This window comes from Aethina tumida, chromosome 6 (assembly GCF_024364675.1).
Source record: "Aethina tumida isolate Nest 87 chromosome 6, icAetTumi1.1, whole genome shotgun sequence".
NCBI classification, from domain to species: Eukaryota; Metazoa; Arthropoda; class Insecta; order Coleoptera; family Nitidulidae; genus Aethina; species Aethina tumida.
Window position 1 is genome coordinate 13,452,766 of NC_065440.1, and position 24,414 is coordinate 13,477,179.

General features: G+C 34.1%; 3 protein-coding genes across 5 annotated transcripts in view; 1 reads left to right on the forward strand and 2 right to left on the reverse strand.

Moving 5' to 3' along the window:
• Positions 1–292: 292 nt before the first annotated feature.
• On the reverse strand, positions 293–2,010 carry LOC109603026 (protein arginine methyltransferase NDUFAF7 homolog, mitochondrial). Its single transcript, XM_020019479.2, has 4 exons — positions 1,869–2,010; positions 1,052–1,791; positions 817–992; positions 293–756 (listed from the first exon to the last, which is right to left on the reverse strand). The coding sequence occupies exons 2-4, from the start codon at positions 1,750–1,752 to the stop codon at positions 395–397; spliced, it is 1,239 nt and encodes a 412-aa protein (XP_019875038.1). The 5' UTR covers positions 1,753–1,791; positions 1,869–2,010; the 3' UTR covers positions 293–394.
• A 272-nt stretch (positions 2,011–2,282) lies between these two features.
• LOC109603027 (uncharacterized) overlaps positions 2,283–24,414 on the forward strand; it is a 169,566-nt gene continuing 147,434 nt past the window's right edge. The window contains exons 1-7 of one of the 2 annotated variants that reach the window (XM_020019480.2): positions 2,283–2,407; positions 2,464–3,351; positions 3,406–3,581; positions 3,637–3,896; positions 3,950–4,385; positions 4,431–4,602; positions 4,656–4,877. In XM_020019480.2, the coding sequence (XP_019875039.2) occupies positions 2,396–2,407; positions 2,464–3,351; positions 3,406–3,581; positions 3,637–3,896; positions 3,950–4,385; positions 4,431–4,602; positions 4,656–4,820 (2,109 nt within the window). In that variant the 5' untranslated portion in view covers positions 2,283–2,395 and the 3' untranslated portion in view covers positions 4,821–4,877. Of the gene's footprint in view, positions 2,408–2,463; positions 3,352–3,405; positions 3,582–3,636; positions 3,897–3,949; positions 4,386–4,430; positions 4,603–4,655; positions 4,878–24,414 lie in introns of those variants that run through there. The other variant, XM_049968421.1, reaches the window with a different exon arrangement.
• The window catches only part of LOC109603033 (zinc finger protein castor homolog 1-like), a 61,511-nt gene continuing 42,801 nt past the window's right edge, over positions 5,705–24,414 (reverse strand). Inside the window, exons 4-12 of one of the 2 annotated variants that reach the window (XM_049968417.1) lie at positions 24,068–24,354; positions 22,784–22,871; positions 9,631–10,828; positions 9,211–9,565; positions 9,007–9,156; positions 8,478–8,946; positions 8,312–8,392; positions 8,023–8,147; positions 5,705–7,965 (exon numbers count right to left, since the gene is read on the reverse strand). In XM_049968417.1, coding sequence (XP_049824374.1) covers positions 6,943–7,965; positions 8,023–8,147; positions 8,312–8,392; positions 8,478–8,946; positions 9,007–9,156; positions 9,211–9,565; positions 9,631–10,828; positions 22,784–22,871; positions 24,068–24,354 — 3,776 coding nt within the window. In that variant the 3' untranslated portion in view covers positions 5,705–6,942. The remainder of the gene's footprint in view (positions 7,966–8,022; positions 8,148–8,311; positions 8,393–8,477; positions 8,947–9,006; positions 9,157–9,210; positions 9,566–9,630; positions 10,829–22,783; positions 22,872–24,067; positions 24,355–24,414) is intronic. The other variant, XM_049968418.1, reaches the window with a different exon arrangement.

Below are 24,414 nucleotides of genomic sequence, written 5' to 3' on the forward strand. Positions count from 1 at the left end.
GATTCTCTAAAGGATTCACCTGTTTGTGCTTCTTGAACGCCCTGAATGTACCTGAACCTGTATTCCAGTTTAGAATTATTTTAATGCGGTTTCTTGTCTCTCATAAAATATTTTACATAAGAATGCTGAATGGCACATCAGTCAAAGATCGTGCTCCTAGCCTGTCTCTCTGGTTGAGTTCAGTTTGTCAAAGTGTCCGAATACCTTCAAATGAATTATACTCATTCAGCATCTGACTGATCTCTAACATCTTAAAAATGGTTATTATCGTTCATTTCAAACAAACACGGTGTACTTCTAAATAAATTTTTATTTAACAAAATATCACAGACTTCAGCATCAACAAGAGTACAGTAAATTTATCTAAAACGTTTATTAAACGCTTTAATAACATCTAAAAACCAACAACGGGAAATTTATCTAGGACTTTCTTAAGCGTCTCGGGGAACATGGCGAAGAACTTGAACCGACTGCCCATTTTATCCGGACTAGTGAGCATGTCGTAGCTCTTCCTTAAGGCGCCGGCTTGATCATCGTCGTCCATCGATTTCAGCAGACTCTTCATGCGATATTCCAAACCCACTTTCAGCAGGAAGTTACGTTGTTGGGCGGGCCCGTACGTCAACACGCCACCCACTTTATCCGCCACCTGACGGAACATTTTGAAATCGACGTCGGCTGTGAGGTCGTGTTCGCCCGGATTCTCCAGGGGATTCACCTGTTTGTGCTTCTTGAACGCCCTGAATGTGTCTGTACCTGGAAATAATGATTTATTTAGTATAAGAGAGTGTTTTATGAAGAGATAATAGTTGGAACCTTCTCCGTTGTGGCCGTAATCGCAGAATAGGGCCATGCCTCCGTTTTCGACAATCCTTTTGCAGACGTTTTCGCAAATAACCATGGAGTTTGGGGAGATTTCAATGTGGTTTCTTGTCTCGAACTCGTTCTGGACATACTTCAACATTGGGGTTTTGTTCTTTGCCAAAACATACCTGTGAAATTATTAATAATTAGTACATAAAATATTTTAAACAGAATAGGGTATAATTACCTGAATTTTAACTTGTCTGTTTCCTCATCAATATCAATGAGCACCTCCCTGAATCCGTGGTTAGTCTTGTGGAACTTGTGAATGGGCAGGGCGTCGAAGAACTCATGCGCCAAATAAATGCTGAATCCCTTGGGCACATCAGCCAAATTCTGGTACCACTTGACCAACAGGCCGCTCTTGTGTTTGCCATCCCTGTAAATCTTGCTGTCCGAGATGTTGCTGTAAGTTGTGCACAACTTCCTAGCCTGTATCTCGCTCAAAGCCGGGCTACACTCGACCAGGTGCAGACTGGCCGAGTTCAGCTTGTCAAAGTGTCCGAACACCTTCAAAATGTCGGCGCTCAACGTGCCCCTGCCCGGCCCCATTTCGACGAATTGCAGCGGCGTCGGCGAGCCGAATTTCTGCCACTCGTTCAGCATCCAGACGCCCAGCATCTCGCCGAACATCTGGCTGATCTCGGGAGAGGTGATGAAGTCGCCCTGCTCGCCGAACACGTCGCGGTGCATGTAATAACCGACGCCCGGGTGTGTGAGGACTTGTTTCATGTATTCGGCCACTGTTAGGGGGCCGGTTGCCTTGATTCTTTGGTGAAGGTTTTTGGCCAGCGTGTTGGACACATGTTGTACGGCTTCCTTGCGTGTTTGGTAGGTTCTCAATGGGGTGAGGTGAGCGAGTTTGGTTCGTAATAATTTTGAATACATTTTTTAATTTTTGGCAGTCTTGTCACATTATTTAATAACCTACAACGCATAGTGAGGTTACGGTTGTGTTTTGATTGTGTAAAATGTGTTTGTTATGTAATGGTTTAGTTATTTACCTAATTTCTGCAATTTAGACTTGTGAGACGTTCAAAGTTGCGGTCCAAAACATTCAAATCCCTACTTATTTGACATTAGATCCTTGACATAAATTTGAGTTGATTCTTTATTGTTTGTTTGTTGATTGTTTCAATAGGTCTTTCGAATAATTAAATCATTATTTTGAAGTGTAACATATTTTTCAAATATAAACAATTTTAAAATATATTTCAAATATTAATATTTATAAATATTTGTTTATAAAATGAATACCTATAATGTTTCTGTTTGTAGTTCCCCAAATTACTGATAGATGGCGCCACAACAATTTTATACAAAATATTCTTATAAATTAACTTAAAACAGAGAATTCAATTTCTATTCAATAAAATCAATTTTTGTTATAATTATGTTTTAAATACGTAATATTCCTTTAATTTTTTCATTATTTGTATAAGTAATTTGTAAATAACTCTAAAAATTGCCACCAGGGGCGCCAGCATGGGAACCAAACAACTAATTTAAACTTTTCAACAGGTGCTCAAACATGAATTACGAGGTATTTCTTGATAAAACAATTAATTAAACACATTAAAACACGAAAACTTGTTGTAGGGTGAAGTAACACACATAAACGAAAAACTGTTAACGTTCACATTGGATAACAGAGTGCTCGTACAATTGGGCATCCTGGTGAACCAAAACCCTCGACAAAAACTGCCGAAACTGAACACGAACGTTAAAATAACAAAGAGTCACTGTTATCCTAACATGACACACCCCAAAGAACTGATGTTGTGTTGCTGTTCGACTTTAACAGGTGATCTAAGTGAGCCCTACGACAAACGCAACAAGCTAAAAAGGATTATACATGTTAACAAGCTCGGGGTTACTGACTTGTTGGAAATCAGTTGTAATTTGGCTGTGATAAAAAAGTACTTCACAAATCTGGTGGAGCAGTATCAAAACGAGTTGATACTCAACATTCTTGATATAGTGGTGAAAACAACAAAGTTACATGATGCCACAACAGACAAACCGTGCATGAACAAAATTCTACCTCAGTTTAATTTAATCTCCGTGAGCAATTGCAAATTCATTGACCTTAAGTCACACAAGTACAACTTTAAAGGCTGGTTCCATGGTGTCCATCGGAAAACTAGACAGTGTGAATTTCTGGTTGGCTTCATAACTGTTAGCAGCAGATTTGGCTTGTTACAAATTAAAGACTCAATGCACAGCATGTTTATTGTCATCATGAACACAAGTGGTGAACAATTGGAGGGATTAATAAACAATTTTGTATTGATTAAAAACTTTAAAGTCATTACAGAATGTTATTCAGACCCAACTGTGCAAAATTATGAGTTCGTTTTGGCTGATTTTAATGAATTGTTCATTGTAGACGTGAACAAAGATGCCAAAAAATTAATTCACAATGAAGTACCAGAAAATTATAAGTACAAATATGAATTAAAGTTCAGAGTTTTAAACATCAGTTTGGTGAGTTGCCTAATTTTTTCCTTTTTGCATGTTTTAATTGATGTTTTTTCTTAGGTACAAGTTTCAATGGATAAAAGTGAAGCAGAATTTTGGATTAAAGCCCAAGTTTTGGAACAAACTGGCGAAAATTTGCCTGAGAATTGTTTTCTGTGCTTTCCAACTAGTTTTGTCAAAGTAAGCCTGTTTGTAGACCAATTACAGACTTACAGAATATTATATAATACTTCATTGTTAGTATTTATTGCAGCTTAATCATGCTCATGTACTAACTTATGTAATTTGTAGGAAATTAATTAGAAACAAAGAAATATCAAGGGTTAATCCAGTGCTTCAGCAATACGAAATAGTGGACCAGGACTCTGTTTTAGTTAGGTCACACGAAACATTATCAAAAACCACATTAATGAACACACAGGAGTGTATGGAAGAGATCAAAAACAACGGCAAACTAATATCGTTCCAGGGCGTAGTTTACAACAAGTACTTTTCAGATCCATTGAGCTCCAGGACGAAGAAGCGGAACATTTCGGGATTCGGGACTCCAGGTACTTTCATTTAGGTCACCGTTTAAACCGTGTACAACAGTAATCGATTATAGGTAAACAAACAGCTCAGCTAAAGTTCATTGATGAGCTGACTCAAAAACCGAGCTTAAAACTCTTTCTTATTAACTGGGAAGGTTTGCTCACACCTTTGGGGTTGATCCCCTACATGAGGATAGGTGTGAGAAACGTTACGACCCAATCCAACTCGTATTTGAAACCTACGGCGTTTACAAGGCTAGAAATTTTGTCTTATGAGCCTGTTACGCCTTTTAACACTGCGAATTTGCGTTATGACGGTGACTATTTGGATTGGGGGCAGCCCTATTTCCTGGGGTTGGGTGCTAGCATTCCCAATAATTGTGTGGTTTGGGGTAGGGTTAATAATTTGATTGTTGTTAATGTTAAATTGTCTTACGACTGTGAGAATTGCGGTGGTTGCTGCAAGAAAGGTTGCACAATTGATCCCAGCCAATTGGACGTATACATTAGGTAAAATACTTGTACTGGAGTTGGTTGTTTATTGATTATTGTTAGTATGTTTGCGAACGACGAGACGGGCCACTGTAAAATCAGTTCCAAAAGTCAGGATGTGTTGATGGTGTTGTTGGGTTTGAACAGGAATCAATTTAAGGTTTGGTTGGAGGCGTTTGCCCAAATTGGACAGTTTAACTATGAAAAATTTGGTGTTAATGATTATAAGGATAAGGTATGTTTCAATCAGTTATGATAGGAATATTTTGTACAATTTTGTTGTTTCAGAAATTCGACAGACAGGCTTTTAAAAAGGCTTTGATCGAAGTTTTCGATACCAGAAACGAGAGAGATTTGATGATTTTTGGGATGAAGTGTATTAAAATTAACAATGACAAAAAGGGGATGTCTGAAAGACCAGCATGGTTTTGTGTGGATATTAAAGAAATGTGAACTGTATTTTATTCTATTTATTTGTAATTATTTAATAAAGTTTTTATACGTACTCTATTTGTAGTCAATTTATTTCACTTAAAAACCAGTTTTTAAATTTTCCTAACTAATAAATCGAGTGAACTAAAATTAACGATGATAAAAAAGATATGGCTGAAGCATAGTTTTGTAAAGGTATAATAGAAATATAAAATGCAGTTTTATTTGTTATTAATTTAGTATTTTACACACCTATTTGCAATTAATTAATTTCACTTAAAAATTTATATTTACATTTGTCTGAATTTTAATAAAGCACAGGAAGGGTTTAATGATTTTCAGGATAATGTCTATTAAAATTAACGGCGATATAAAAGGTATGGCTGAAGGATCAGCATAGTTTTGTAAAGATATAAAAGAAATATAAAATGCAGTTTCATTTTATATGTTTGTTATTATTAATTCAGTGTTTTACACACTTGTTTGTAATTAATTTCACTTAAAAACTTATTTTTAAATTTGTCTGACTTTTAATAAAACACAGGAGGGACTTAATGATTTTCAGGATAATGCCTATTAAAATTAACGTCTATATAAAAGGTATGACTGAAAGAGCAGCATAGTTTTGTGAAGATATAAAAGGAAAAATAAAATGCAGTTTTATTTTATTTTTTTTTTTTTATTATTTAATCAGTGTTTTACACATCCTGTTTGCAGTTAATTAATTTTACTTAAAAACTTATTTTTAATTTTGCCTGACCTTTAATAAAGCAAATAAAAGACTATGATTTTGAATCAATCAATTCATTAATTTATTCTTATAAAGCAACATCAATATTCGATTATTTTATTACTATTTTAAATTACTTGGTTGAAAGACCAGGATAGTTTTTTATCCAAATTAAAGATCTGTAAAATGAAATTTGTTGTTATTTCTTAAAGTTTCTATACGTACCACATTAATAATTGATTAATGTCACTTATTTTTTCTTATATTCTTACCTTTAATAATACAAATCACAGAGTATTAGTAACTTATTTATTCTGTGATGTAAATTATGAAGTTTTTGCACCAAAATGCTTATTAGGGATAAGGGTTTAAACAATTAAATACCATTATGTTATAAATACTGACGTTTTTTTAATTAAAAAAAACATACATCACAAAATCCATCCATACAGGGGGGGAAAAATCATACATCCTCGAAAAACCTACATATACCTTAAATTAAAAAATACAATCTTACGAGATAAAATTTTTTAAATCATTTTAATGATACACGTACATTTTTTGTTTATAACGTATACATACTGTTCTGGATACAATAGAAACAGAAATAAAGCAAATAATAAAATCGAACAAAAAGGACTAGCTAAAAAAAAATACGGATAAGAAGAATAAAAATGTCATGCAGAGTTAGCACAACGAAAAAAACAATATGGCAAATCGATTCACTGAAAAAAATGTAAAATAAATAAAACATTGAGCATGATACAAGTAACATAAATAATTAAAAAAGAGAAATGGGTTCTTAAGGATATGATACTATAAGATATATAGATATATTCTACACTCTATATGAAAAAATCTACTTCTGTTAAATAGTTTTAAATATGGCACTTATGGAATGATACAGAGTTGATTTTAATCTAGAAAATTTCCATAGTCTAAAAAAACTTTAACCTGATCGGACGCTAAAATCTACTCGTAAAAAGTACCCAAAAAGGCACGAAAATTCTTAATTCTGTCTTTCGCTAAGGCACTAAACTATTGTTTTTTTTTCGACAAAGGCCTCATCTATAATATCTATCTACTCAACACTACCGTAACTATGTCTTTTTTACATTACTTTTTGTTCCCTAGCAGTTAATACTAAATAAAAACTCGCTGTTTATCACATTGGGCGTCCGCCCGACATGTATAATTAGTATGTACACGTTTCCCGTCTTTCAAAATTCCCATTGGGACTTTTATAACTTTGAGTTTTAGATCTAATCTCAGTCAATAAATTATTGTTCCTTGTTTTTTCCTCCATATCAAATACATGAGGTAATACATTTCTCCTATATACAATTTTACAAACTTATCAAATAATTTGTACAGAAAAAAAAAACACGTATGTACAACAAAATTATGTACAGATCAACCCTCCATGTGCCTGTACTTGTGGGCGCTCATCTGCGCAAGCCCCAACACCGCGTACTGGCACTGCAGACAGTGGTAGTGCGTCTGCTTGCCGCTGTGCTGGCAGTTCTGCACCCTGCAGTGCTGGCTGGGCGTGAACTTCTCGAACCCGGCCGCCTGGATCGAGTCGAGCTTCTGGTGCTGCCGCCTGTGCGCCACCACCTTGTTGGTGTCGGTGCACACGAAGTCGCACTTGAGACAGTGGAAGTGGGACGCTTTGTTCTGCGTGTTGCCCAAGTTGGCGGTGTAGGCGCAGTCCGGCCGGCCGCAGGCCACGTTGGCGCGGTACTGCTGGAAGTCGCCGCCCATCAGCGTGTCGAGGCGCTCGTGTCGGGCCGTGTGCTGCACGAATCTGGTCTTGTCGCAGAAGCTGTAGCCGCAGTCCTGTCGCTGACAGTGGAAGTGGGTCTGGTGCTCCCTGTAGCCGCAGTGCTGGTAGTGGCAGTCCTCGTTGAACCTGAACCGCAGATAGCCCTCGGGTACTGGCTCGTCTTTGAGGATTCGCATGGAGTTTTGTACTCTGGCCTTCTTGGCTTCCGGGGACATTTCGTGGTGGGGTGACAGGCTGCGTTTGTTCAAGTTGGCGGCCATCTGGGCCAAGGGGTTGGTTAAGTTTTCTGCTGGGTATGGGGTTTGGGCCGCCAGCAGGGGGTTTTGCATCAGCTGGTGTTGGAACATGAGCTGCGAGGGCAGACCTGCGTTCTGGTACAAGCCGTAGGCGTTCTGCTGTTGCATCAAGGCGAACTGCAGGTTGGCTGGGAAGTTGGTGAAGTGGTTGTACGCGTCGAACGTTGGTGTTATGTACGTTTCCTCTTTGGGGTTTTGTAAGGATTGTAGCGGAGCCACTTGGATCTTCGCCTCCGTTTTGACTTGAGGTGGGGGCGAGGTGTTTTGGTTGTTGTTGTCTTCGTGCATCTGGTTCAAGGCGCCGGTACTGTGCTTCGCCACGTGGACAACAAGTCTGTCGATTTCTGAGAAAGCCTGCAACAACATCAATCAGTACCAACCAATACATTGGGACATTCAAAAATAACTTACCTGATTGCACAAGTTGCAGTGGTAATGATATTTGCGCTTGAGCTTGCAAAAAGGCCTGGAACAACTCAATTCTGGTCCGTACAAGGTGCTGGAATTGTTCGTCGTCTCAATTATTGGCGTAGGTTCTGCAAAAGAAAACACACCATTTATTCCTGCTGATAGGTGGAGTTTAAGGCATGCAAACACGACAAAAAACAGACAAATAGCTAAGAGGGTGTTACTAAAGCATTCGACAGAAACAGTAATCGCATGTGGTTAGTCGTAAACAAAAATTCAGTTGACGCAGTACCTGGAGATACTTTATTATCTGTAGAATGTTTTTCAGGAGTCAAAGTTGACAGAGGATAAAATGTTCCAGAAGCCTTCACCACTAAAAAAACGGAAACGTCTATATACAATTGTCTTTACACAAACACAAAGTACTACTACCTAGATCGACTAAAACAACAACTTACCGGAAACTTTGCTTTCGCCGCCGGTTTGGCTCAGATTCATGGCCTTGAATTGTGGCGGCTCGATTTCCTGCCGTTCTTCGTTGAGCTGCGCCTCAGTTTTCACTCTGATCTCGCCCACGGCCGATTCGTCGGCGTGTTTCTGTTGGTGCACGGCCATCGTGGAGTATTGCACGAACGAGTACTGGCAGTTGGGCCTGGTGCAGTGGAAGTGGCGGTTGACCTTGTTGCTGGGACAGTTCGGCAGTCTGCAGTCGACGTTCCTGTCGTAAAACTCGAAGCCGTCCAGGATTTCGATGTTGTCGTGGAAGTCTTTGCTGTGCATGATCAGTACGTCTTCCTTGTCGGTCACGTAAAGGCAACGGTTTTGGTTGCAGTGGTAGTGGGTGGTACCCAAGTACGGGCACAGGTTGTCCGGGCATTTGGTGTTTTCGCCGAACACTTCGAAGCCTTGCAAACTATAATCTTGAATCTAAAACACAAAACGAACCGTTAAAACACTGCTGGGGTCGCACTGAGGTGTGGTACTTACGTTAGGGCTGTGCGTACTGGATCTGTCATCATTTGAATCGTTTTGCTCAACCTCACGGCTGCTTGAAGGCGTAGCCGACGGCTTGGGGAGCTTGAAGCTGGTGAAAATGGCCTGGGGCGAGTCCATAAGTCCTTGGTTTCCAACTGGGGACTATATAAATAATTAGTAATGGAACTTAGTGGATCACACATTAATACTACTTACATAATCGTTCCACACTTCGATGACACGGTTCTTTGGTGGGCGACCACGCTTCCTGCAGAACATGCCGTCAATGGAGGTGGCCAAGTGGGTCATAGTCAGCGGATCTTTGGTCAGGCTCAATTTTCTGGAGTACTCGTGCATTTTGTAGTGCTCCAGCCTTCTGAAAGGCTTGTCGGTGGGTAGAATGACCTCCCGGCAGTTATCCCAGTTGCAGTGGAAGTGCTTCTCCTTGTCCTGGTAGATGCAGCCCTCATCACACCCTCCATTTTGGACCGTCACTGTAGTGTAGTAAGCGTCGGTTATTTGCTCTTGTTGCTCGTGGTTTCTGGCGTGTTCTCTGACACCATCTTTGGAACTGCAACAAAAATAAACGTGGTGGGTTAGTTAAAGTTTAATCAAAAGAAGCAGTGGGTTACTTACTTGAAGGTCATTTCGCAGTTCTCGACGAAGCAGTGGAAGTGATCCTGGAAGGCGTAGTCGCACTTTTCGGTGCACGACTCCTGCTGCGGTATAAACTGGCAGTACTTCCTCCAGAAGTCCTCGCTGTTCCAGTTGACATCTTCAGGTGCGTAGGAGTTGCTTTCGTTGGCACTCAGGTCGATGGCTGAGACCGACTCGGACTCCTCGTAGCTGACGGGGGAGTTCCTTTCGCTGTTGGACTCCGTGTTGGAAATGTTGGACATGGTGGACATGGACTGGTTGAACATGCTCAGGTTCAGTCCTTCGGAGCTGCTGTCGAAGTCGCGTGCGAACTGGGGCATGGCCACCGACCCGTCGGCCAAAGTCTTCATCATGCTCTGCGCCAGCTTGTACTTCCTGTAGGCCAGCTCGGAGTCTTTGCGCTCGTGCTTGCGCTTGTGGGAGAACAGTTGTCCGGAGCTGTGGAGGACGTAGTTGCATTGGGGCCGGATGCAGTGGATGTGGTTGCACACCTTGGAGAAGCGGCAGTTCTCGAACGGGCACACCTCGTTCTTCATGAACTTCTTGAAGCCGTCGCGGGACAGTTGCTCGTCCTTGATGTGGTAGCTCTTGTGCTTCTCCATGTCGCTCTTGTTCTTGAAGGTGAACCGGCAGCCGGTCCGGCGGCAGTGGAAGTGGGTGGTGCGTTGGCCGAAGAAGGCGCAGTAGCTGGCGCCGCACTCTTCCGTCGCCCGGAATCTTTGGAAGCCCTCCTGGATGATGGCCGAGTCTTTTCTGTGGTAGTTGGCGTGCATCTGCACGTCGGAGGTGGAGATGTAGACCTTGTCGCACCCTTCTTTGATACAATGATAGTGGGTCTGCTTTTTGTTGTGGGTGCAGTTTTGGAAGCGGTCGCTGCAGTCGTCCAGGGGGCTGTAACGCATGAAGCCGTGCTGCAGGGACTCGTCCCGTTTCTTGTGCCACTTGAAGTGGCGTATCATCTCCTCCTTTTTGATGAACACCCTGGAGTTGCAGTCCAAACAATGGAAGTGCTCGCGATAGTTCAGGTCTTTGCAGTAGGCGCTGCCGCACTCCAAAGACGAGGTGAACTTCTTCACGTACTTGGAGTAGTCCAGCTGGCTGGTGGTCTTGTTGAGGAGCAGGTTGGAGGTGATCGATTCACGGGGGATGGTGGGCGTCATTGTCTGGGACATGAGAGCTGGAACGAAAACGTATTTTGTTTTAAAGAGTGGAACCCGCATGATTGCGTTTAATAAATTTCAATTGATAGTGTGCGTGCACAGTTCCCCGGGTTTGTTGGGATGCACGAAAAAGGAAACATTAAATGAAGTAAATGGGCCTCGGTCTGTCTCACTCGCGCTTTAAATCACAACAATTGAGTCAATAAAATCATGGCTGGGCTTCGGGAGCATCTCACGACAATTGACGCTCAATTCGTCCAATTTAAGCTTTTTATTATTCATAAAATTTCATAAACTCACTTAATACCAGTTTGTTTGTTCTACCAATTGCGCACGATGCGAGAGAAACGAAACGGAAACCGGGCTTTGCCTGTGTCGTACTTTTTAGTTTTATTTATTCATTTATTTATTTATTTTTTTTTTTAATTTTTTTAAATACGTCGGCCGCATCCCGACCATCACACTGCGGCCGATTGTTCGTTCATTTTTCTCGAACATAAACTTATCTGTTTTACGAGTGCGGATTTTGTACAGTGGATTCCGCAAATTCGCACGCACCATAAACGTCACGTGCGCCTTTTGTGTCGGCGTTTCAACAACGGATCGCCCCATTCCTGCATGGGAGTTCCACGAACGGATTTTCTTTGGTCGTCCCTCGATCACAACCGGAAAATTTGTCACTCGATTAAGCACGCCGTTCGAGGAAACACCGAACAAATCATTCAATTCAAATTCTTCCATTTCAACTATTATTAGTCTCTTATATGATTGTTGTATTTTAATTTAAGTAAAGTATGGCACAAGGACGTGAGCTGGGCCCTTTTATATTATCGTTAATAAATGCAGGAAACTAAAACAAGTTGAGGGATAAGAGAAAATTAATGTTAAATATTATTTGCCTTTTATGTGACTGAAGTATTTTATTTAAGCACTGTATACCACACGGACAAGGCTTGTGCCCTTTTATATTGTCATTAACCCATGTAGGCAACTAAAATAGTGTAATAAACTGTAAAAATACCTTTAATCAATATTTTTAAAACCAGGAAACTTTAAAAATCATAATTTATCATTTATATTGTTTTGTTTATTTGAAAAAGAATTAATTCCTGACTAAAAGTGTCTGTAAAGAGTTGAGAACCTTTGATAAAACGTTGAAAGACAGGAGAAATCTAATGTTAAACATTATTTGCATTTTAAGTAACTAAAGTATTTTGTTTAAGCACAGTATGCCACAAGGACAAGGTTTGTGCCCTTTTATATTGTCATTAATCTATGTAGACAACTAAAATAGTATTATAAACTGTAAAAATACCTTTAATCAATATTTTTAAAACCAGAAAACTTTAAAAATCATAATTTATCATTTATATTGTTTTGTTTATTTGAAAAAGAATTAATTCCTGACTAAAAGTGTCTGTAAAGAGTTGAGAACCTTTGATAAAACGTTGAAAGACAAGAGATAACTAATGTTAAACATTATTTGCCTTTTAGTGACTAAAGTATTTTATTTAAGCACAGTATGCCACAAGGACAATGTTTGTGCCCTTTTATATTGTCATTAATCAATGCAGACAACTAAAATAGTATTACGAACTGTAAAAATACCTTTAATCAATATTTTTAAAACCAGAAAACTTTAAAAATCATAATTTATCATTTATATTGTTTTGTTTATTTGAAAAAGAATTAATTCCTGACTAAAAGTGTCTGTAAAAAGTTGAGAACCTTTGACAAAACGTTGAAAGACAAGAGATAACTAATGTTAAACATTATTTGCCTTTTAGTGACTAAAGTATTTTATTTAAGCACAGTATGCCACAAGGACAAGGTTTGTGCCCTTTTATATTGTCATTAATCAATGCAGACAACTAAAATAGTATTATAAACTGTAAAAATACCTTTAATCAATATTTTTAAAACCAGAAAACTTTAAAAATCATAATTTATCATTTATATTGTTTTGTTTATTTGAAAAAGAATTAATTCCTGACTAAAAGTGTCTGTAAAGAGTTGAGAACCATTGATAAAACGTTGAAAGACAAGAGATAACTAATGTTAAACATTATTTGCCTTTTAGTGACTAAAGTATTTTATTTAAGCATAGTATGCCACAAGGACAATGTTTGTGCCCTTTTATATTGTCATTAATCAATGCAGACAACTAAAATAGTATTACGAACTGTAAAAATACCTTTAATCAATATTTTTAAAACCAGAAAACTTTAAAAATCATAATTTATCATTTATATTGTTTTGTTTATTTGAAAAAGAATTAATTCCTTACTAAAAGTGTCTGTAAAGAGTTGAGAACTTTTGATAAAACGTTGAAAGACAAGAGAAAATTAATGTTAAACATTATTTGCATATTAGTGACTAAAGTATTTTATTTAAGCACAGTATGTCACAAGGACAAGGTCTGTGCCCTTTTATATTGTCATTAATCAATGTAGACATCTAAAATAGTATAATAAACTGTAAAAATACTTTTATTCAATATTTTTAAAACCAGAAACTTTAAAAATCATAATTTATCGTTTATATTGTTTTGTTTATTTGAAAAAGAATTAATTCTTGACTAAAAGTGTCTGTAAAGAGTTGAGAACCTTTGATAAAACGTTGAAAGACAAGAGAAAAGTAATGTTAAACATTATTTGCCTTTTAGTGACTAAAGTATTTTATTTAAGTATTGTAAGCCACAAGGACAATGTCTGTGCCCTTTTATATTGTCATTAATCAATGTAGACAACTGAAATAGTATAATAAACTGTAAAAATACCTTTATTCAATATTTTTAAAACAAGAACACTTTAAAAATCATAATTTATCATTTATATTGTTTTGTTTATTTGAAAAAGAATTAATTCCTGACTAAAAGTGTCTGTAAAAAGTTGAGAACCTTTGACAAAACGTTGAAAGACAAGAGAAAATTAATGTTAAACATTATTTGCCTTTTAGTGACTAAAGTATTTTATTTAAGCACAATATGTCACAAGGACAAGGTCTGTGCCCTTTTATATTGTCATTAATCAATGCAGACAATTAAAATAGTATAATAAACTATAAAAATATCTTCAATCGATATTTCTAAAGCAGGAAACTTTAAAAATCATATTTTTTTACCAAAAAGATTGTATTCCTTATTAAAATGTAAAAACTTGTTTTAATTAATGTGTGAACATTTGATAAAACGTTACCAGAAAAAAGTGTTTAATTTAAAAGTGTCTGGCTTAAAAAAACCTAATCTATTTTTAAATTGATTTAAAGTGTTAAAAATAATCCTAATTTGCATTTTTCCAATAAATACATGTCAATTAAGAAACTATAAAAAGGACAAAGTTGAAGATCCTTAAACGGTCTTATGCGAGACGAAAAAGAGTTTTCCTCCAGTTGTCGAAACGCAACACTCGACTGTCAATCATGTCACGTCGAATAATTTGTCAATTAATTAATTACAAACCCGACTCCGGTTAATTATCGACCAATTAAACAATTAAAAACTCGACTCGGACAAGTTTTATAATTAATGAAAAACGATACGATCTGCGATAATTCTCCTGTTTGTTTTCACCTGCCCGGGGAGCTCATCTCTTGAAAAAATGTTGTAAAACAGTGGGCACATTTACGCGGAGATTTTCTCCCGTATTTTGACAGCTGCGCCGCGATTAGGGAGGCGGCGACGATATTAATAAAAATTTCGGGTGGCTCCTAACCCTTTTGTTCGGCCGCGCAAACAACATGGGGGCACCCATATTTTAAAGTAGCCCTTTAACTCACCCAGTTTCGTTTTATTTAAAACGCATCTGTCCCGATCGCGCACTAGAAATAAGTGTATTACGTTGGCCGTGACTGTTTGAAAAGGGCGACTGTTTTAAATCGCAGCTTACCCACGAAAGTGGTGATCGCATCTTTGTTCGTAACCGGCTCACGAACGGACTGTCCCGCTGCTTTAAATCTTTGTATTAAAAAAAATCGAAAGGAGAGGGAGAGCGGAGGGCCATTATTTAGATTTTCATGAAAAGGGTTAAAGATAAATGCCGGGGCCGTGGATTTTTCGAACCCTCGCCGAACGGAAACTCAATACGGCTTTATTTTGGGTTGTTTTTTTTATTATATTTAAATTGAACACGTGCGTCTGTGCTCTCGGGGATAAAATTCGGACAATGGTTTCGAAATGTTTGTGTTGTGCCCGGCAATGTTATTAGATTAACACGAAATTGAATTGTTGCACAATCGATAAATCCGTGCAGTTTTTTTTTTATTAATGTCATTAATGAAAGTTGTTGTTGGTCAATGTTTTGTGAAAATAATAAATGATTTTGATATACAAATTGTGTCTTTCAATAGTTGTCGTGAATTAATGCAGAAAGTAGTAAACCTTTGTCTTACAGGAAACTGTAAAAATTGCATCATCTGAATACATTTTAATATGATATTTACACAATTTTGTTAATTTTCAGATAATTTAATGTATACCAGCTAAGTAGAAATGTTTTAAAAAAGAAAAAAACACAATTATGATGAAATTTTTTACATAGTTCAATTGATACTTCAGAATTCCTTTGTTATAAATCAAAATTTCAAATTAAAATGTAAAATAAGTTAAATAAAGTAACATATTTTATAAATAATGCTATTAATAATACAGAAAACTGTAATAGTTTGCCATATTAAAGAAAACTGTAAAAAATACATCATTTAAACTTTAATATTTGCTTAGTGCTCAAAATCGGATTGTTTTTATTTAAAAAATGACTATATAAACATTATACGAGGGCTGGATATCATTAAACATCTAATAATAAATGTCTAAATTTTGTTAAATATCTTTTTTTATTTGAAATCTGAAGAATTTATATTTTTTATATGGAAAAATTATAATTTTGATTGATTTTTGTACTTATTTTGACTGATATTGAAGAATTCCTTTGTTATAAGTCAAATTATCAAATTAAAATGTAAAATAAATAAAGTAACGCTTTTTTATAAATAATAGATATAAAAGATGATTTTGATACAAATTGTATCTTTCAATGGTATTAATAATACAGAAAAGTGTAATAGTTTACAATATTAAAGAAAACTGTAAAAAATACATCACTTTAATATTTGCTTAGTGGTTCTTAACAAAATCGGACTGTTTTTTATTTAAAAAATGACTATATAAACATTATACGAGGGCTGGATATTATTAAACATCTAATAATAAATGTCTAAAATTTGTTAAATATTATCAAATATGTTATTTGAAATCTGAAGAATTTATGATTTTTTAAATGGAAAAATTTTAATTTTAATTGATTTTTATACTTATTTTGACTGATATTGAAGAATTCATTTGTTATGAATCATAATATCAAATTACAATTAACTTTTACATTTATTTTATTGTAAAAAGTTGAAAATTAATAAATTAAAATGTAAAATAAGTTAAATAAAGTAACATTATTTTATAAATAATAGATATAAAATACTATTTTGATACAAACTTTCTTACAATGCCGTTAATAATACAGAAAACTGTAATATTTTGCCATATTAAAGAAAACTGTAAAAAATGCATCACTTAAACTTTAATATTTACTTAGTGGTTTTTATCATATTCAGACATTTTTTATTTAAAAAATGACTATAGAAACATTATTAAACATGGATATTATTAAACATCTAATAATAAATGTCTAAAATTTGTTAAAATGTGAAGAATTTGTATTTTTTAAACGGAAAAATTGCAATTATAATTGATTTTTTTACTTATATTGACTGACACTGAAATAATATAATAATATTATGAAAAATAATACATTAAAATGTAAAACAAGCTAAATAAAGTAACTTAATGATTTTGATACATTGTACCACCCAATATTTTTAATAATACAGAAAACTGTAACCGTTAACCATATTAGAGAAAACTGTAAAAAATGCATCACTCGAACTTTAATATTTTCATAATGGTTTTTATCATATTTAGACTGTTTTTTATTGAAAAAATGTTTTTATATAAAACATATAATAATAAATCTCTTATTTTTTATATTTAAAATTTGATTTTTAAATGGAAAACTTTTATTATATTTGGTTTTTTTCTTATTTTAATTGATATTGAAGAATTTATTTGTTCAAAATATCAAATTACAATTAATTTTTACATTTATATTTTTTTAAAAAGTTGAAATATAATAATTTAAAATGTAAAATAAGTTTTGTAAAGTAATATTTTTTATAAATAAATGATGGTTTTGATGCAAATTGTGCCTTTCAAAGTTTATGATTGATACAGAAAACTGTAAATGTTTACCTAATTAAAGAAAACTGTAAAAATCGCATCATGTTATGTCTAAATGTTTATACAGCGCCATTTAATAAATTCAGGTTTTTTGCCCAGAAAAAAATAGCTGTTCATAAAAACAATGTATCACAGCTGGAAATCATACAATTAATATATTAATATATTCCTAATCTGCATTAATTAAGTAATCCTAACATCGTTCGTGTTTCAAATCCAAGGCGTTGTGCGATTTTTTTTTCGCCTCTTTCTCGGAATTCCTGTGCAATTACCCGCCAGAGCCGTGCTTTCATTTACGTCAACCGCATAAAAAATGACTAATTACCAAATAATATGTTAATTTTCACTCGACCAGTTTCGCTGCGAATTGGTCCGGGGCCCCCCGTTCATTGTTGGGATTAATGCACGATTTTCTTCGCACAACGCCGAAAGCCACAGAGAGAGAGAGAGAGACGAAGAAGCACGAAGAAGAAGAGGAAAAAAAAAGAAGACGACACACACTGAAATATGAATTCGAGATTCGGGCACCGTGTTTCATTTAAATCGGTTCCACGGGTGGATATATTTTAATTATCCACGCCATATTTGGGCGCATTAATCAAACGATCGCCGCACTAAAAACGGCACGTTAACCGACAAAAACGCACGGCCACATTTCTGGAATTTAAATTGACAAATAGCTACGGACGGAAATAAACCGGAAAAAAATTCAATTTACAGGAATATAATGCGTAATTACGAACCGAGGACCGAATTCTTAAAATAATCCAGTCTATTTGTTTTGTAGTTAGATATTATAATGCACAAGATGGCCTGGGAAACAATTCTATTTTCATTTTGTACGACAGACGGTTGTTTTCTGTGCTGTTCCGTTTGTTTTTTCCGTTTGTATTACTTGGAACGTTGTTAATTTGTCGCGTCGGATAAATCATAACGTTTTTCGACGGTTTTTGGCACGCGTTAAATAAACGATAGTTTATCAAATTGTACAAACACACATTTTAAATTAACCAGGAACGTGTCATTTTTGTTTTGAGTGCGCCACAAGGTTCGGCTTCGGGCCCTCTCAGTGCTGTCGTTAATCATAAATCGGTAACGAGGAAACCTGTAACAGTTTTACCGATAAAAATGGCGGACTTCTTTACTTCTTTACTAATTTGCATTAATATTTAAAACATTTTCGTTCCAAAAATCAGAATATCATTACACGAATCTGTAATTTTTGTTCTAGACGTGCCGCAAGGTTCGGCTCCGAGCCCCATTAGTGGTGTCGTTAATCATAAATCGGTAACGAAGAAACCTGAAATAGTTTTACCGATAAAAATGACGGATTAATTAATTTTAACTAGTTTTAATTGTACTGTCGTTAATCGTAAATCGGTAACGAGGAAACCTGTAATAGTTTTACCGATAAAAATGGCGGACTTCTTTACTTATTTACTAATTTTCATTAATATTTGTAACATTTTCGTTCCAAAAATCAGAATATCATTACACAAATCTGTAATTTTTGTTCTAGACGTGCCGCAAGGTTCGGCTCCGAGCCCCATTAGTGGTGTCGTTAATGATAAATCGGTAACGAAGAAACCTGAAATAGTTTTACCGATAAAAATGGCGGATTAATTAATTTTAACTAGTTTTAATTGTACTGTCGTTAAACATAAATCGGTAACGAGGAAACCTGTAATAGTTTTACCGATAAAAATGGCAGATTTCTTTACTTATTTACTAATTTTCATTAATAATTGAAACATTTTCGTTCCAAAAATCAGAATATCATTTCACGAATCTGTAATTTTTGTTCTAGACGTGCCGCAAGGTTCGGCTCCGAGCCCCATTAGTGGTGTCGTTAATGATAAATCGGTAACGAAGAAACCTGAAATAGTTTTACCGATAAAAATGACGGATTAATTAATTTTAACTAGTTTTAATTGTACTGTCGTTAATCGTAAATCGGTAACGAGGAAACCTGTAATAGTTTTACCGATAAAAATGGCGGACTTCTTTACTTATTTACTAATTTTCATTAATATTTGTAACATTTTCGTTCCAAAAATCAGAATATCATTACACAAATCTGTAATTTTTGTTCTAGACGTGCCGCAAGGTTCGGCTCCGAGCCCCATTAGTGGTGTCGTTAATGATAAATCGGTAACGAAGAAACCTGTAATAGTTTTACCGATAAAAATGGCGGATTAATTAGTTTGAACTAGTTTTAATTGTACTTGGAAAAAAATATGAATTAATTATAATTATTGGACAATTCTGTGACTTTTATTTATTGTAGAGGTGGCGCAAGGTTCTACAGCATGGCCCATCAGTGGTGTAATTAATAATAAATCGGCAATACAGAAACCTGTAATGGATTTATCGATAAATCAAGTCGAAAACCAGATTCGAGACGTTTCTCGTTGTTCACATAGTGATTTATTTAGTCACAACCAACATTTGGCTCCGGTCCGCCGTTCGATCTATTTTGTAACCTTTGCGAATATAAAATTCATCTAATTAACGGGTTTTATTTCGGCATTCGGATTTCTAATTGCGTCGAAGCCAAGAAACTCTTTTTTTAAATTTGAAATGTTAAATTTTTGGCCGGCACTCGCGACTCGAAATTCTATTAGATCAAAAATCCAAACTGCACTGTTTTACGTTTAAAATAGACCAGATCCAGCCCGTTTTAATTGCCGACGCTTTGTGTCTACGCGGGTAGTCTGGCGGACGGGGCCGGCGGCGAAGAAATGGAAGGAAAAAGAGTCGGGACCGAAATGACACCGCGGGACGCGGAAAACGCGGTGTTTTATTAACTGTAAAAACCACCGTGCCAGTTATGCACACACACATATATATATATACGTAAGAAAAAATAACGATGGTTGATAATTTATTCGTCGTGATTAACATAAATTAAAAACCTAACACAAATGTAAGAATCAGTTATGGCAAACAAGGGAAATTGTTTCTGGAGAGTTGAGATGAAATAAAAAAAAAAGAAACAACAAAAATCTGCCGAAGAACTGTCGACCATATGTCCGGCGTATCACAATTAATTTTTATTTATGCGTCAAATCGGTTTTACTACTTGTAAATTAAACAGATGTACGAGGCAATTGTTCTGTCCTAAATCCTCGTGGAACGTGCATGAATTCGTTTCGTTTAATTATTATACGGCTACTGGGTGTTCTGTAATTGTTTGTACAAGCTCGAGATGAAAGAAACGACAAATTTTTGTCGAAAAAGTGTTTTGTCTTTAATTATCGAAGATGTAAATTACAAGTTTTTATTTGTTTAGTCAATTTGTTTGGGTGTGTTTGATTAATTCTTTGGTTTTTTACTGTTCTAACAGTTATGTTTTTTTTTTCTCTGTACCAAAAATTCTTTACAGTTTTAACAGGTTTAATGTTCTGGGTTCATTTTTATTTAAAATGTATTTACAAAAGAGAAATTTAACATTTGCAGCATATGTTACTTAAAAAAATGTGTTCATTGTAGCAAAATTTAAAAACTAAAGTACTAAAATTTTGATCTTTTTTGGCAAATCAAAGTCACAAAAATAAAAAATAAAAAAATAATTGAAAAATTTGATATATTTGTATATTTTCAGCTGAAATTTGAAAAGTTAAAAACTGAAAAATATTTAAATTTTGATTATTTTAATTACATTTTAATAAAAATATCTTTTATTTTAATTAGTTTTTAATAAATTTAAACAATAAAAATAAAAATACAACATTATATAATAATAATTTAAAAAAAAATGTTAAATTTGTATTTTTTCAGCTGAAATTAAAGAATCTAGAAACACAAATTTAATTAATTTTTACATTTTTATTATTATTTTTTGACAAATCTAAACCGTAAAAGTAAAAAAAAACTTAAAAATTTCATAAATTTGTATTTTTCACCTGAAATTTATAATTTAAAAACTAAAAAATGTTTAAATTTTTATTACTTTTTAACAAATGCAATATGATTCATTTTACATAATTTTTAATAAATTTAAACAATAAAAAATTTCATTAATTTGTAATTTTTCAGATGAAATTTGAAAAGTTTATAATTTAAAATCTGAAAAATATTTAAATTTTGATTATTTTAATTACTTTTTAACAAATATGTTATAATATGTTTGATTTTATTATTTTTTAATAAATTTAAACCATTAAAATTTCATAAATTTGTATTTTTTAAGCAAAATTTTGAAGGGTTTATAGTTTAAAAACTGAAAAATATTTAAATTTTGATTAATTTAATTACTTTTTTTAGAAATATAATATGTTTTATTTTAATTAGTTTTTAATAAATTTATACTACAAAAATTTTATAAATTCATATGTTTTCAGATGAAATTTGAAGAGTTTTAAGCTGAAAAATATTTAAATTGTGATTATTTTAATTACTTTTTAACAAATATATCACGTTTTATTTTAATTAGTTTTTAACAAATTTAAACAATTAAAATTTCATAAATTTGAACTTTTCCAGCTGAAATTTGAAAACTTTATGATTTAAAAACTGAAAAATATTTAAAATTTGATTATTTTAATTACAAATATGTTATATTCATTTTATTATTTTTCAATAAATTTAAGGCATTAAAATTTCATAAATTTGTATTTTTTCAGTAAAATTTTGAAGTTTAATTTAAAAAAAAAATGTAATTTAAAAACTGAAAAATATTTAAATTTTGTTTAATTTAGTTACTTTTTAACAAATATAATGTTTTATTTTAATTAGTTTTTAATAAAATTAAAAAAAGGTATTTTTCAGCTGAAATTTATATTTTAATCAAAAATCTTTTAAGACACAAAATTAATGTTTTTTTATGTATTTTTTTGTAAATGGGTATTAATTATATATTAATTGCTAAAAAAATTAAAAATTTAGATTAATTTGGTATATTTTAATTAATTTTTAACAGATTTAAACAATAAATGTAAAAACATTTAAATGTATTTTTAATTTTATTAATAATTTTTGTAATTATTATTATTATTATGTGATTGTTTACTTATTTTTAATTACTTTTTCAAGTTGAAAATTAATAATTCAAGAGCTTCAGTAAAATTTCTATATTTTTATTAGTTTTATAATTGAAAATTCTGAAAAAATGAACAGATGTAATTAAATGATGAATAATTTTTCAATTTCAACTAAGTATAAAACTTGAAAACGACGACAAAAACGAAATAACTTTATTCACATTGGCATCCCTAAAAGAGACAGCCGAGTGGAAAAATAAAAAATCGAAATAACTATAGAGAAAGAGTTTTTTTTTTCGTTTTTAATGGTCGCCGTCGTAAAACATACTTTGTATTTGTATAGAAACTAAAATTTTATGGGTTATTTATTTATATTTTATTTAGTGTCAGATCGGGCAATAAATTACAATTACCGGTGCCCCGATGTTTAGATACCGCATTATCAACGCAACGTTTTATTATGAGCCGTAATGGCACTAAGTAAAGACTTTACTGAAAAGGAAAAAAGAACTGGCGGAAAAAAGAAAAATAGAGAACCGTATGCACGCCTCGTTACTCACGTCCACGTACACAGAATCAATTTCGGTTTATTGGTCGTTAATCTGTGGCGACTTTTAATAATTTAATTGTTCGTTCGTCTTTGTTTTAAAGCAGCATTCCTCGCCTTTAGGGCCAATTAAAATTGCAATCGGCGGACTTACCGTTCAGGGGGTGGGTGTCGAAGGGTGGCGGACTGTTGGGTTCCGTCTTGGTCAGCTGCGCGTACGGTGCCATCGTCGGAAAAATGCCCTGCAACCAAATTTAGGTGTTAAATTTCTCATAACATAGAATGAAATCGGAAATTGTGAGAAAAACTAGTTTTTATGTGAACTGCGGAACGAAATTAAGCAGTTCTTTTGTTTTCGGTTTGCTGTGTCCCGTTCGTTATAATTATAACTAAAAATTAGGTAAAAAGATTTGTATCTGGCAATTAACAAGCACCTGAGAATATTTGAATATGAAATTTTTTGTTTCAAAAAACATTATTTATTTCACAGTTTTCACCTAGATAACATCAATTGGGTTGCGCTATGAATAAAATAATTAAAACACGGAAAACACGACGTTTAATTAACTGATTTTTATACGGGGGCACGCACAAACATGTTGTTCACTTGCCTCAATTTTTGTTGGGTAATTAATTTTGTTGAATATTGAATAATTTAAATGTACTAAATAATACTAATTTGTATTAAATTAGGCAACTTTTTTCATTCATTACAAGAAATTTTATAAATGTTTAATTAGAATTTTTGTCCCCCGCCCCCCTTTCTCAGGCAATTAAAAGTGGAGGGGACAACAAGAAAGAAATTCTTTAAAATTAAACAACACAAATTACGATTAAAATAGAATCCTTTAATTTGTTTTAATACTTCAATTCATTTAAAATATTTAAAAAATTTAAAATTACAGACATAATTAATAAAAATATTAATTTAATAAATTTTATAATTTTAACTATCATAAAATAATCATGTACAAATTTAATTTTTGAAAAATTCATTGGAAGAAATTTTATTAAATTTTTGTCCCCCGTCCCCCTTTTTCAGGCAATTAAAAGTGGAGGGGGGCTTCAAGCAACAATTAAACAAAATTAAAAACACCTATAATTAATATAAAATATCTAATGGTATTTGAACTTGTTTTTTTATAGATTTAATTTACAATTAGGATTATTGAAGTTGTTGTTAATAATTCATTAATGATACATAGTACCGTTAATTTTGATGGTTGGTCTAATTAGACCCACTTTGTTATTAGGGCAAAGTAAAATAAATACAGACCGTTACACATCGCACGTTTGAACATGCCAACCTTAATACTCTCGTCACGTTTCAACTTAACCACTTAACATATAGTTAGTTTCACAACAAACCGACACAAAGTTTTGCCTCAGCTGTGCATGTATGAACTTAACCCACACACAACCACTTGCTGACACTTACCCTCGTGTTCTTGCTGTCGTTGAGCCTGTCGTCCAGCGTCTTCTCCAAATTCGAGTAGCTGAAGTTCAGTCCGTTCGTCTCCGGCTTCTTCGACAAGTTCAAGCTGGCCCTTTGGCCCGCCAAGTTCTGAGGTATTTGCTGACTAGACGTCTTGGCGACACTGACGACGTTTTTGCCCATTTCGGTGGATTTGGGCGAAAGGGGCGTGGACGGCGGGGTGGGGGGTTGCGATAGTGGGGAGGTGGAGGTTTTCGGGGGGTTCAGCGTTAGGTTTTCGAACATTTTACCTGAAACGGAGAAAAAAAAAATATTATAAACGGATGTTTTAAGCAGCAAATGAGGGGGCG